Source organism: Typha latifolia, chromosome 2 (genome assembly GCF_019914945.1).
Source record: "Typha latifolia isolate L0001 chromosome 2, TyphaL0001v2, whole genome shotgun sequence".
NCBI lineage: Eukaryota > Viridiplantae > Streptophyta > Magnoliopsida > Poales > Typhaceae > Typha > Typha latifolia.
The window spans coordinates 2478064-2491422 of NC_133087.1; the positions used below are offsets into that span (position 1 = coordinate 2478064).

The following is a 13359-nucleotide window of genomic DNA, read 5'->3' on the forward strand; positions in this document are numbered from 1 at the left end:
AACATTGTCAGCAAGACTTGGTTCCTTTCATAAAGATATATAAATTCTCTGAGCAAGATATACATATAGCACCATTGCTTATCTTCATACTGCAATGGTAGATGCAGAGCCTCCATTATAAAAACAACAACTTATTGCCTTAATAGAGATTTTTTTTCTAACTTTTATTTCTCATTTTATGCAGAAAAAACAGAAGTTTCTGAGCTATCTTAACTGCTGTACAATGGCTTGATTTGCTAGAATCCAACTATTTATGCTACTTTCCAGTATCATCCATCAATGCTACTAATTAAGATATGAAACTTTTATATATGAAATATTGGAGATGCATTAGAGATAATTTTACTCTGTGCATTTGTATTTTCCAAAACTTAAGCTATTTGTTGTTTGGTTATACTTTTCCTGAATGTAATAAATGGATTATGACAATTACGCTGAATTTATATTCCAAGCAGGAGAACAAATTGGTACAAAAACATGCAACCAGGGATTTAACATGGAGTAAATCAACAAGACAAATGACCCATTCTTCTCACCAAAATTCCAAAAGAAAAAAAATGAAAAATAAGTCATGCAAGGTGAAAAAATGAAGGTGGGAACTATTGAATTCTATCAGAAAAAATCACAGAAACTTTCAGAATTGTTGAAATCATCTGTGTTTATAGTTTTCAATAATATTTAAGAGGAATTGATATTTACAGAGCAAGGATTACTATTGATCAAAGAATCATAAATAAACTAATTATTATACAAAGAGGCTTCTCTACTCAAATAAATCATACGCCGGTATTTGGTTATTATTTTGTAAAGATTGCTCTGCAGATATCATTTCACACATCTATATTATGGAAGCACTATTTCAACTTTATAGATCAAATAGGGATTGGATAGCTCCTGCTGTCTCTACTAAAATAAAAAGAAGGCAAAGATCAAATAAGGCATTCTAAGAAAACGAGGCTCCTACTTGATAAGGCAAGCCCAAACTTGCACATCTGCAATATACTTGGGTCATAGAAACATTAAAACAACAGATTTAAACATTAATTTAGATTTTTCAGACAGATATAGTATATTTCTTGTGCTTTACATCTTTTATACGGAGAACAAACACATGATAGCATGATAACTGAAAAACATTCAGCTGACTCGATGATCCACATAGGTTAAACATCAAAAATCCAGTTCACGACAACTCAAACCAATCATTTCATTTAAGCAGCAAATATAATTGCAAGAAAGCAAGTCCTCCAACAGAGTTCCATTAGGGAATGTTAAAAGAGTCCATAACTTAAGATTATTTAGAGATAAAGTATCCTAAGCAGCATCTGATCCCCATTCTCTTCTATCAACAGAAGTCAGTATCACAGGTTAGATACTACCTAGAAACCTTCCACTGGCATATGAGCAAAGAGCTCTAGTTACACATATATATACGAAGCACGACCACGCACGCACCTACGACTTCAAGTTTTTGATTACTCATCTCTTAGCTTTCTAGGCGAATGACTCATTTGCAGATAGCAGAAAAATCAAACTTTGTTCCCTCAGGGACACGCCCACACGAAATAGTTACAGACGGCTCGCCTAGCAGCTGTCCAATTGCCACACCCAAAGAAGCATCTGCCTTGGGTAGGCCCAGGCTTGCGAACCACGCAGCGGCTGCTCAGCACCCCACAGAAGCAGTACATGTGGCTCTCCTTTCCTGTGGGATCCATAAATGGATGAAATTGGACAGGAGGCCCATTCTGCTTCTGTGGCTGCTGGTTGGGGTCCAAAGAAAAGTCAGGTGGTGATTGATACGTTACTGGACAGTTGGTGGATTGACTCATCAATGAATTGGTGATGACAAATTTGACACCCCGATGCATCAGGAGAACAAGGAGTCGGGCAGTGTTGCGGGCGTCGTCAAGGCCACAGTGGGGACGACCCTCCCATACCAGACCAGCCTGCTGAACTGCATCTTTAAGACCGCACCTGATGCTGAACGCCTTCTGGAAAGGGACCTTTAAGTTGATCCATCTGCTCACCATTGAGAAGAAAAATTAGCATAACCAGATGTTCTTTAAATAGGACAGCTAACAGATGCTTAAGTGAGAAATGATCCAGTCTTGCGGTGAACTTAGATAGGAAATGAAGCTGCTGGCCAAGAAAGTCCAAGGTCAACTGCTCATCTAACAGCAATAATTATTGCAACATAGGAAGGTTGAATCAATTGAACCTGAACACTATGAAGCAGCAAATTGACCTCCCTTCTGGAGAATTATGCCATTATAGCACTATTATCTGAGATAAGCCAGAGATGGACCAAATTAAGGGGCTGGATATCATATGATCACATTCAGATGTAGGATCTAACCAGACAAATTACAGAAGAGACTCTCTACATGCAACATGTAAAGAACAACACCTAACTGGTGACAGCCACAAATAGATTTCATGGCACACTAACACCAAACGAAGATAGAAAAGAAAAAAGAACACTTGCCTATTAAAGTAGGGAGGTTTTCTAATCCTTTTGATTCTGCATTCTGAGTCCAACATTGTACGACAATCCCAATCACCCCATGTAACCACAGCAAAATTTGTGTGTTTTATTCCTTTGTCTTCCAACCACTTATCATGCATAAGAAGAGCTTCACTTAGAGGGACGCCTCTGTTAACCTGGAAGTACATGAAATAATATGTAAATGCTTTCCTGACTGTAAATGCTTTCCTGTCGTCAGTATGCTACAAAAGACTACTACAGAAAGAGGAAAAAAAAATTGAAATCCCATTTTCTTCGTAGCATGGACACTGACAAGATTGCAATTAGACTCGAACTAATATGTGCCAAATATGCAATAGCGAAGGACTGCAAACTAACTAATTAGCATTAAATCATAAACAACAACTAATCGATTATATCTGCCAAGAATAAGCAGAAAGGAAGTGAGAACAGCATAAACAAAAGAATAATAAGCAAAAGAAGAGTACTTTACAAGTTGACACAGGGCTTTGTCAAAATAAATAGCATTCCTCAAACAAAACTGAAGCTAGTAACAGTAGACTGTTTTGAATTTGTTGATAAGCATTGATGACAAAAGCAACCTAAGTTTTAGCCCCATATATTTGGGTCTATTATGTGGATTTTTTCCTCCATCTATGATTAGTGCAGGATTCTGTGTTATCGTGTCCTCTTACTACCTCCCCACAGGTTTATTAATAGATCAGAACCGACCCAGATACAAAACACAGAACTAATCCAGTCAACAAAAGCCCCAAAGCAACTTTAAAGAACAGAACATTAAGAAAAACAACTGAAATGTACTAAAGAAGTGTACCAGAAAAAAACAACAATCAAATACTAAATAAGTGGAAGATAAAGCCCAATAAGAGACCATATAAATTACAATATAATTGGCCTCATTACAATTATCCTTTGGATCTATGATAAAATCCTCTATAGAATATTTACTCTCAAGAAAAGAAAAAAACCACAGTTTTAACTCTTACTCATTAATCCCAACTTCTATCTTCACTTTGATGACCACTTCCAAAAAATTGCATTGCCATGAATGCAAGTCTAATCTACTAAAGCATAAGTTCTGACTTAAATAAAAATCCTTCTAGATTCATCATATAAAATTCCATCACATAGAGTGGTGATTCATACAGCTCCTTATCGTCAAGTTTATTACATCAAGTGCTTGTAAATAAGTGAAACAATAAAGCAAAACAACATCCTAACTTAAATACTGCATAATCGTGGTTTGAAAGGTTTATATTAAGACTTGTCTTGCACCATCACTGAGGTGATAAAGCAACAAGAAACATCATAATGCTACTTATCCTTCAACACAAAGAAAATACGATATACTGCAGGATACTTGACAAAAAGAAGAAAAAAAAATGCACATTATTGCATAATATATTATCATCATCCAAAAGAGACGAGGTGCCACAACAAAACCTAAAGAGTTATTAGCTCGTGCAACATTCTTACCTTTCTCTAAAACTGGCAGTGCAGTAGTGCATATAGCATATGTATATATCTAGGTTCAACCATCCAAACTTTTATTAGAACTTAACTTACAAACCCTTCAATAGTTCTATTTGGTCTTTTCCTTGATCTCTTGCTGGCATGCAACCAAGCGCAACAGCCCCATCCCTATTTTGTGGTTATGCTACATAAACAAGCCTTAGAAGGTATATTGTTTTACATTCCTACATGACTATGTATCCATTATTTCTAGCAGGAATTTCACTGTTGAAGGAATTGGGATGAGCTGGTCGATGCTTTGAAACTCACTTGCAAGTACAGGAGTACCAGACATTTGTTGGCATGCCCTTATATAGAGTATGTTGAAAGTGCAAGCGTCCTCAATATCAGCATAACATGATTTGCATGCGCAGGCATACTAAAACAGAACAACTGTGTTATCTTTGTTTCACTATGGCCATCAAACACTTATACATGTTTTATAATGAAACCTACTTATATAACCGAAACAATTTAATTTTGGAAGCATGGATGCTATCATTTTCTAGGCATGTTCCTATCAAGTACCACAATAAGCTCGATACTCTAGCGAAAAATGTCTTGTGGCTGCACAGAATACACCATAATTAGCAGCATTTGCCTTCTACAAACCATAAGGAACAACAACTCTAATCTATCATGCCTTTAACCCATGAGTGTGGCCTGTGGGACTTAAATTGAGTTACAAGCATGATGGTTGTACCGGTCGGCATGTCCCGTGCCAGTAATTGCACGGCACTTGGCACAGGGTGTGCCAGTAGCACACCCTCGTGCCGACCGGCACGAGTGCCGTGCCGGGATGACACAACTGTGTGCCGTTCGGCACAGCCCCGTGCTAGTCATTGTGCTATATGGAGGCATTTTTTTTCCTATTTTCATCAATCATTATCAAATCAACTGATCAATTGATCATTTAGAAGGCTTAAATAAAATTGATGATAATGAGACTAGAGATGATAATGATGATGATAGTGATAGTAATTATGATAATACACCATAATTAGCAGTATTTGCCTTCTACGAACCATAAGGAACAACTATACTCTAATCTATCATGCCTTTGACTCATGAGTGTGGCATGTGGGACTTAAATTGAGTTACAAGCATGGATGGCTGTGCCGGTCGGCACGCCTCATGCCAGTAAATGCCAACCGGCACGAGTGGCGTGCCGAGATAGTACAATAGTGTGTCGTTCGGCACAGCCCCGTGCCAGTCATTGTGCTATGTGGGGAGGTTTTTTTTTTTTTTTCTATTTTCATCAGTCATTATCAAATCAACTGATCAATTGATCATTTAGAAGGCTTAAATAAAATTGATGATAACGAGACTAGAGATGATAATTATGATGATGGTGATGGTGATGGTGATGGTGATGGTGATGGTGATGGTGATGGTGATGGTGATGGTGATGGTGATGGTGATGGTGATGGTGATGGTGATGGTGATAGTGATAATAACGAGACTAAGTCTGGTGACGGTGATAATAGAGATAAGACATACGTTCCTATTACACAACCTTCTCAGAGAGGTATTCTTTTACAGAGGACTTGAGTCTTTAAATAGCTAGACATTAGGAGAGGTGCACTCACAAAATGATAAGTTCATCATAATTATCATCATATCAATCACACCCACCAGAGCTAGAACACTATTATTATATTCTATATCTACAATCTGCATATGTTTATGGTGTGTCTGTGCATATGCCAGTGCCAGTGCCGTTTATTCCCGTGCATGTTCAATATTCATATCATATCATAGGAGAATTATAAAATTTCTATTTGTATAAAGATTAAGTGAGACATTATAATGAGCAATACTATCAGTGAATGAGTTTTGAAGAATATCGACAATATTTAATGCAACATTCTCATGTTATTCTTATGCTGACATATAAAGTATTTGATTCTCCTCATCATTTTACATTCAACTAGATATTAATTTTAATTATTAAACTATTATGGATTAATATTATGTGTTCAATTATATTATGGAGTGTTCAATCATCAATACTAGTTTTAATAAATGTCTTCAATCATAGTATGTGTTGAATAATATTTATATTTAACTGTTGCTTTGTCTTTAATAGAATATGTCATTTACAAAAATAATCTAAAGATAAAATATTATAATATAGGTTTTAAACAATACATATATTTAAACCAAAAACTAAAGATTGATATATCGAAGACCAAAAAATATCTTTAAAAATCCTAAAAAGTTTATTAAAAATATTTTAAATGCGTGTTTATGCGTGTGCCACTTGCATGAAGGGGTGTGCCACTGGCACGACGGGGCGTGCCGTGCCAATAGTGGCACGACCATCATTGGTTACAAGTACATCTTTCCAGCAAGGATCTCAGAACTCCAAGCTTCTCGCCAACCCAAGCAAATTGAACAAAATAAATAAGAAAACTAAGATTAAACCTCTAAATTTTAGACCAAGCACAAACCAAACCCAAAGGGGCCTGAGGCCATAACAGGTTAACAACAAAATTTTTGCATCTTTCTAGGTCTACAATGTTGACCCAAAACTTATTCAGCTCGAACTTGACAAGATGGACATATAAAAGCTAATTTAACTTGCAGTCATGGACATTTGTCTCATAAAGCATTTAAACTAGATTATAAGTTTAGTTCTATATGTCACTAGATTAAGCTAATATTGAGTGGAAATAAAGATCAAACCCAGAATTATTAAATGCAATAAAGATGAGAATATGCTAAGGTCCAAAATAGCAGCTTAATCCTATTAACCAGTGAGATAAATGGATGGTAAGAAATATTAATTACAAATGTAAAAAACATAAACTCAAAAAAGCAAGTATAACAATTAATTTTTCTTGCAAACAATTAGATTGTTTAAAATGTTTGACACTATAAACTAGCATCAAACAAGAGCGCCAAGCTGCCAACAACCATCAAAATGATTCCGACATGTGAAATACATAGGAAAAGGCACACCGAAGTGAAGCCAAAACTATCTAAAGGTAATCAATCGAAAAAAGTAAAACCTCATTCGCTCTAGGAATAACTTTTTTCTTATTCTGGAATATAACTCTTTATTCTAGAATAACAAATAAATATCACAATAACATCATAATAACATCATTCTAGAGTACAAATACTATTCATCAAAATTACATCTAGTATCACACACTAAATCAATCACTAATTTGATCTTGATATCTTTCTCCTCAACCTACTTTATATCAAATCAAAGCATATTCATGGTACTTTCATATTATAAAAAAACACATTTTTCCTATATTTTATTTCACTTTATATCACATCAAATATAATTATCTATTCTAGAGTATAAGTGAACCCAAGTAAATATGAAAATAGTTATTCCTGAGATAAAAAAAACTTATTTTGGGAATAACAAAGAGGAATACATATTCTGAAATTTATATTATTCCTAAAATAAACGAGACCTAAAAGAATAAGCCCTGATTGAAAATTTATTCAGCTTCATATAGAAAGGTGAAGTGACTAAAATAAGTTAACACTAAAAAAATGGTGTCAGTTGTGTGACAACAAGGCACCATGGAAACAATCTCTCCAATAATGGTGCAAGGACTGCCTATATCATGCCCTCACCATACCACACATTTAAAGGAGCCTCATGCAGTGGCAAGCCCTTTACAAAACAAGATAGTGTTGAAGTTTGTGGATGGTTAGAAGCTAATTTTGGTATGATGGTACTAAAATTTGTGAAATATGTCGGCTGATTTGGAAAAACTATTCACAGATCTATGGGAAGCCAATTTTGTTTCATTTTTGGAAAAGTAAGTAGCCTTAATTTAATAATTTAAAGCACCAGTTTCTTTTCCTATAGAGAAATGAATCCACTAGACATGACAAATATCATTGTCCCTTAACCATTGAAGAGAATGTCAACTACCATGAGGTTGCAATCTTGTTAACAAAGGTCAATACGATAGAAGAGAAAACTTAAAAAGAAGCATGGAGATTATTCCATAGATGGATCTTTTATGAACTATGCTTGGGGGCAACATATTTTAAATTTTAATAATCAACATTCTTCTAAGGACCTATAAGTAGTGATGAGAGCCTCTGCAAGAGAGAATATTATTAACATACTGCTAAGAATGCAACAATGACAAGGCTTTATATCCCCCCATAAACTGGGGCCAGCTACATGAATCCTTTGATGCAAGCTCTGATTTGGGCAGTTCCACTAAATTTCTGTACTCTTTAGGACAAATAGACACAGCAAAGCTGGTTTGACACTTTTTCAGAGATATAAGTTACATTGTTGGTTTCATCATAGTCTGAATAATACTTGAAGGCTGTAGTATGCATCCTTAAAGCTTATCTTTTAATGTTTCTCGCAAGAGAGGTCAAATTGAAACAAAATCCTGCATGAACTAATTCTAAGTTGCAATTTGTGAGAAAGTGTTCCTGCAGAAGCATTCTAATTTTCTATGAAGTTAAAGAAAGGTAATCATCATGTATTTTGGATCCTGTTTCACAATCAAGATAGCACCAAAATTTGGATTATCTCATAACCTATAACTGGTGAGAACACTTAGCATGTTAAATTTAGCAGAATCCTGTTTTAGCCAGCCCATGCAATTGATCAGTGGCCAATGGGCAATGAACTGAATATAGTGTGGTTTGGCAAGAGGTAATTCCATCAGCCCAATATCTTTAGAGTTAGTGAGACTACATTCTAACTCAAAATCAGGTTAAATTCCTAAAATTCATTTGCAGGAAAACCTGGTGCACAACTTAATAGTCAGTTTAAAAGGTGAAAATCACTATCTTACAAACATCTCTGTTGTTTCTCCTATTGAATCAAAATGCCAGAGTAAAAAATGTAGTGCTGAAAAGTAATTAGTTTGAAAAGGACAGTCATTACTAGAATGTGACAAACCTCAATACTTATTACTCCACATCATATAGTAGACCAAATATGAAACTTGATAGGTATATCATAACAACCTGAATCTGCTGGATGCCAGTGAGTTCCTTGCAAAAGTCAGTCAGTGATTGATTGTAGACAGGACGCACATATGTTTGAAAAGAGGCTTCCAGTTGTCCAGTAGCGCTGTTAACTAAAACGGATGGAAATTCAATTATCTCTTGCGGATGTAGGTTCCTGTCCTTGTCACAGGTTGCTTCAAAGTCAATAACCACAAAATAGTGAAATTCTTGAAGTTGCACATCATAGGGATGACATTGAGAGAGCATCTTCAATGGTACATATTGAGCTCTGTTGTCGATAGGAAAATTATAATCCCGATTCATTGGATAAAAATTGTTCTCAAAGGCATGTGGATAGCTTGGCCACAGCATTTGATTATCAGGATAAAAATAGGGCCATGGGAAAACTTCTTGGCGGTAGAAGGGCCTACTGTAGCCTTGATTTGGAGGTGCAGAAACCTCCGAGATCATTGAGTTGTCTGATTTGATAGTATCACCTGAATGGACAATTTTTTCATCTTTGCCCTCAGGAAATCCTTTAATGGCATTCCGACTTTCTTGGGAAATTAACTGAGAAGAATTTGTCTTGAGGCATCCTAGGGATGCCTCACGGTCTCCTTGCATTTTCTCTGCATCCAATAATATGATATAAGAAATGGCAAATCGAATGAAGATCATGATACAAAATCTTCATTTGGGATATGTCAATTTAATATTCACACATACTACATCTTATAGAATGCATCATTGCATGCATTCTTAGCATTGCCATTAAATGACACCTTATAATGAAGAAATTATCAAAAAAGCATCTGTTCTCTAATCATGTAATAGAGCCAGTTCTTGGATTTGCCAAATCACCCTTAGCACTTGATCTCATGGAAAATATATAGTAGACATGCAAGGGTGCTTCAGCTAGTTAAATGTTAAGAGCATGAAGGTACAGTTCACATCGATATAACTCCATCACAAAGATTGCAAAAGTTACCAAATTGACATAAAATAGTATGACAAAGATATGCAATAAAGAAAATAAAACAGAAGAACATCAGCATATTCTGAGGATAATTTTTTTTCACCTCCTGAATTATCATCATTTTCTATAATCACCCTCTGAACTATCAAAAATACCTCACCTCATCTCTTCCATTAGGTTTATATTAATTATTTTCACATATAATAATCATATAGCAAAAATATAACATATTTATCTCTCATATGCACGTGCAACTCAAGGGAGAATTTTATGTTGACCAAAATGAAGAGACAATTTGGTCATTTCCTTGATTTCGTCTACGACGTTAAAAGGGTGAGATATTTTTGATAATTCATAAGAGTTCTTGTATACCAAAAATAGTTCAATACATCATTGTGGAAGATGGTGTAATTCAGAAGGTGAAAAGAAAATTATCTCTATAATTTATATATGAATCAAAGTAAACTCAGAAGGTCATATTGCATATGCTTGGAGAGTATTTACAGACATGCATAGATATAACCCAAGAATTCAATAGCGGCGACTTTCTACTGCATTACAATTTACGTAAGGAAAAAAGAGGAAAAAAATTAACAGGACCATAGAAAAAGCAGGTAAACTATGTTGAAAGCAAATGACATTTTGGCGGTTCAACCAAGCTGAACAAAGACAACCAGTACAATAAGGAAGTACCAGTGAAGGGGAAAAAATTGCAAGTTCCTATCACTATGTATAGGCCAACACATGTGCTCAAAGTTTATTGTTAATTGAGAAGATGAAAATTTGACAATTGAAAAAGGATAAAATTGAAACCAAGAGCAACTGCTCTTGTAGACAATCTCAAAGAGATGACCTCGTGCTTTCAGGAAATGACCTCACTGTCAACTGTAGAATTACTATGTTATAGCACATTTCTCCATTCTGAGAGTAACAATAAGAGATCTGATCTCACTAGTAAAACATTTCATGAGATTAGAAGGAAGGAAACTGTACACAACTACAAAATACTAGGTATGCAAGAAAAATAGAAATAGATATAGTCCAGATTCACATATAGTATTTCACTGTGTCCAAGTGTTTTCTCCAGTAGCATCCTGTCATTCTTCAACTTCATGAGTGATTTCATAGAATTGTCAAAATTGCAGTTTCCTTCGACCAAAGAGTTAAATTAATGAACTTCAGAATACAATTGAAGAAAAACATATTTCTCATCTGACAGTGATTCTGCCAGGCAACATTTTTACAATGCTGCTAATGATGACACATGGATCCAAATTCCAAATTCAAGCACATCAATGAGGGCACCTGGTTTTAACCATCTGCCAGGAGAATTTATAAACAAATAATGATCCCTAGTATCATCTTCTATATTGAAATATACCATGAGACACATTAATCTTACTCAGGGATTCACAATACGTATTTTCCTCAGCAACTAGGTTGTCTAATCATGTGTCAACGAGCACATTACACAAGGAACCACATTGTAGATTGAGAAGCATCCAGAATTACATGTTAATGAATCCCAAACTTTTGACAAGACTATCCATACTCCAAATTTCCTAATTTTTCACAAGAAGAATCAAATACTTTCAAATCCACCACAAGAACATTATGTACAACTTGAACAATCATCCGCTGGCCAAAATTGTAGAGAAATCTAAGAAGAATCACAAAGGATGCGATACACGAACTTGAGTCCCGTCCTTCTAAAGGTTCCAAACACCCAGATAAACCATAAAAGAACAATCTCAATGATAAAACCCACTGAAATCTCTCACAGCAGTGCCTCCTAACACTGATCCAGGACAAAAGTATCCCAATTCAAGAAACCAACTAAATCTAGTACTCGAACCACACAATTCTCACTTTCCACTCGCACAAATCCCGAGATCAAACAATATTACCATCAAAAATACGATCTTTAACATAACCGATGCATAAAAAACCCCAAAGATCTAACATCAAACACACAAAAGCCTAACCTTTTCCTTCCTGGTCAATCATGATCTCCAAGAAAGCCGCGGCCCTGCAACATGCGGATCAGATACCACTCCCCATCACTCGACCTGCGCACCGAAGATCAAACCCCAAGAAGTCATCAGTAAATAGGAAAAAAAAAATCCAAGAAAAATCAAGGGGATAAAAACCTTAAAATCGAACGAAAATAGTAAAAATCGAATATTTTTTCTCGGTTCGATCCGATCGCTTAATTCGCGCTCTTACATGTGCTTGAGAGAATCGGGGAAGAAGGGGGAAGGAAGAGGCCAGGCGACAGCTTGCCTCCCTCTCCTCGCTATAAGACGAGACCTAAACCACTTACGACTCTCACTCCGACAGACACGTGGCACTATCATATTAGGTAGAAGGAGTCCTTGCTGTTTCGGGTTGTGGATGGAGTTACTGATTGCTACCAAAGCGGTTTCGGTGACGGGAGAGGTTTCCTTCAAAGGCCCTAGAGAGATCGACACGTGCTCCATCGTGCGGTTGCTAAAGTAGAGTAACGCCCTAGGGATGCGTGCGGTACACGAGGGTTTCGTTCGAGATGGGTTGGAGCGGATCAGTTTGGGCGTGAGTCCCGAGTCCGAAACGGTTTACTTGTCATACGAGTGACTATGTTTTAAGACTATTATTTACGGGGCCTCCTCTCAATAGATAGTTATTTTAGATATATATAATCAAAGATAAGTTATTTTTATGTACTTTAAACTATTATAAAATGGCAAATACTTTAATATCACTCTAAAAATTATAATTTAATCTAATACAGTTTTCAAATCTTATACCAATTTTTCGGTACCGGTTCTAAAACTATATTACATAAAAAAATCACATTTTAATCAACAAGATTTAATATGTGTGCCTATATTACACCTTATTTTCTTCTGTTAAGATTTCTCTCTCTTAAATATGATTGTAATAAATATAATTAAGTTTTAATTATTAAAAATATTATTTAATATTAAAGTATTTAAATTTGATTCTTTGGTGATAGACTTTAATTTAAATATGATTCTCTATCTCAATCGTTTATTAAATTTTATTTAAATTAATCTTAAACTAACGAGAAATATATATATATAATAATAAAATAATTAAATATATAAAATTTAATTAAACTTTCATTAAGTTAATTATAAAAATATATCAATACCCTTATTATGATATATATACATTACTCTCAGTTAAGGATATATATATTTTTTACTCGATAAATTATTAAGATAATATAATTATAAAAAAAAATAATATGCAAAGTAATATATTTAAAAAATAATAATTACCTATTGAACATATAATATTTTTAAAATTTGTTGCAATCCTATTATACCCTTAATGACCGTTAGATTTTCATCAAACCGATTAATAAACAATTATATTTACAGAACAAAATAAGTGCTCTAATATTTTT

At 34.9% G+C, this 13359-nt stretch overlaps 1 protein-coding gene across 2 annotated transcripts; it reads right to left on the reverse strand.

Moving 5' to 3' along the window:
- Window positions 1–1182: 1182 nt before the first annotated feature.
- On the reverse strand, window positions 1183–12296 carry LOC140782263 (uncharacterized). 2 transcript variants are annotated; one of them, XM_073128745.1, is made up of 5 exons: window positions 12174–12296; window positions 11933–12016; window positions 8990–9600; window positions 2486–2661; window positions 1183–2019 (listed from the first exon to the last, which is right to left on the reverse strand). In XM_073128745.1, the coding sequence occupies exons 2-5, from the start codon at window positions 11952–11954 to the stop codon at window positions 1545–1547; spliced, it is 1284 nt and encodes a 427-aa protein (XP_072984846.1). In that variant the 5' UTR covers window positions 11955–12016; window positions 12174–12296; the 3' UTR covers window positions 1183–1544. The 2 variants fall into 2 exon arrangements, with proteins under 2 accessions (XP_072984846.1, XP_072984847.1); XM_073128746.1 differs by having other exon boundaries at window positions 12098–12232.
- Between the last annotated feature and the right edge of the window lie 1063 nt (window positions 12297–13359).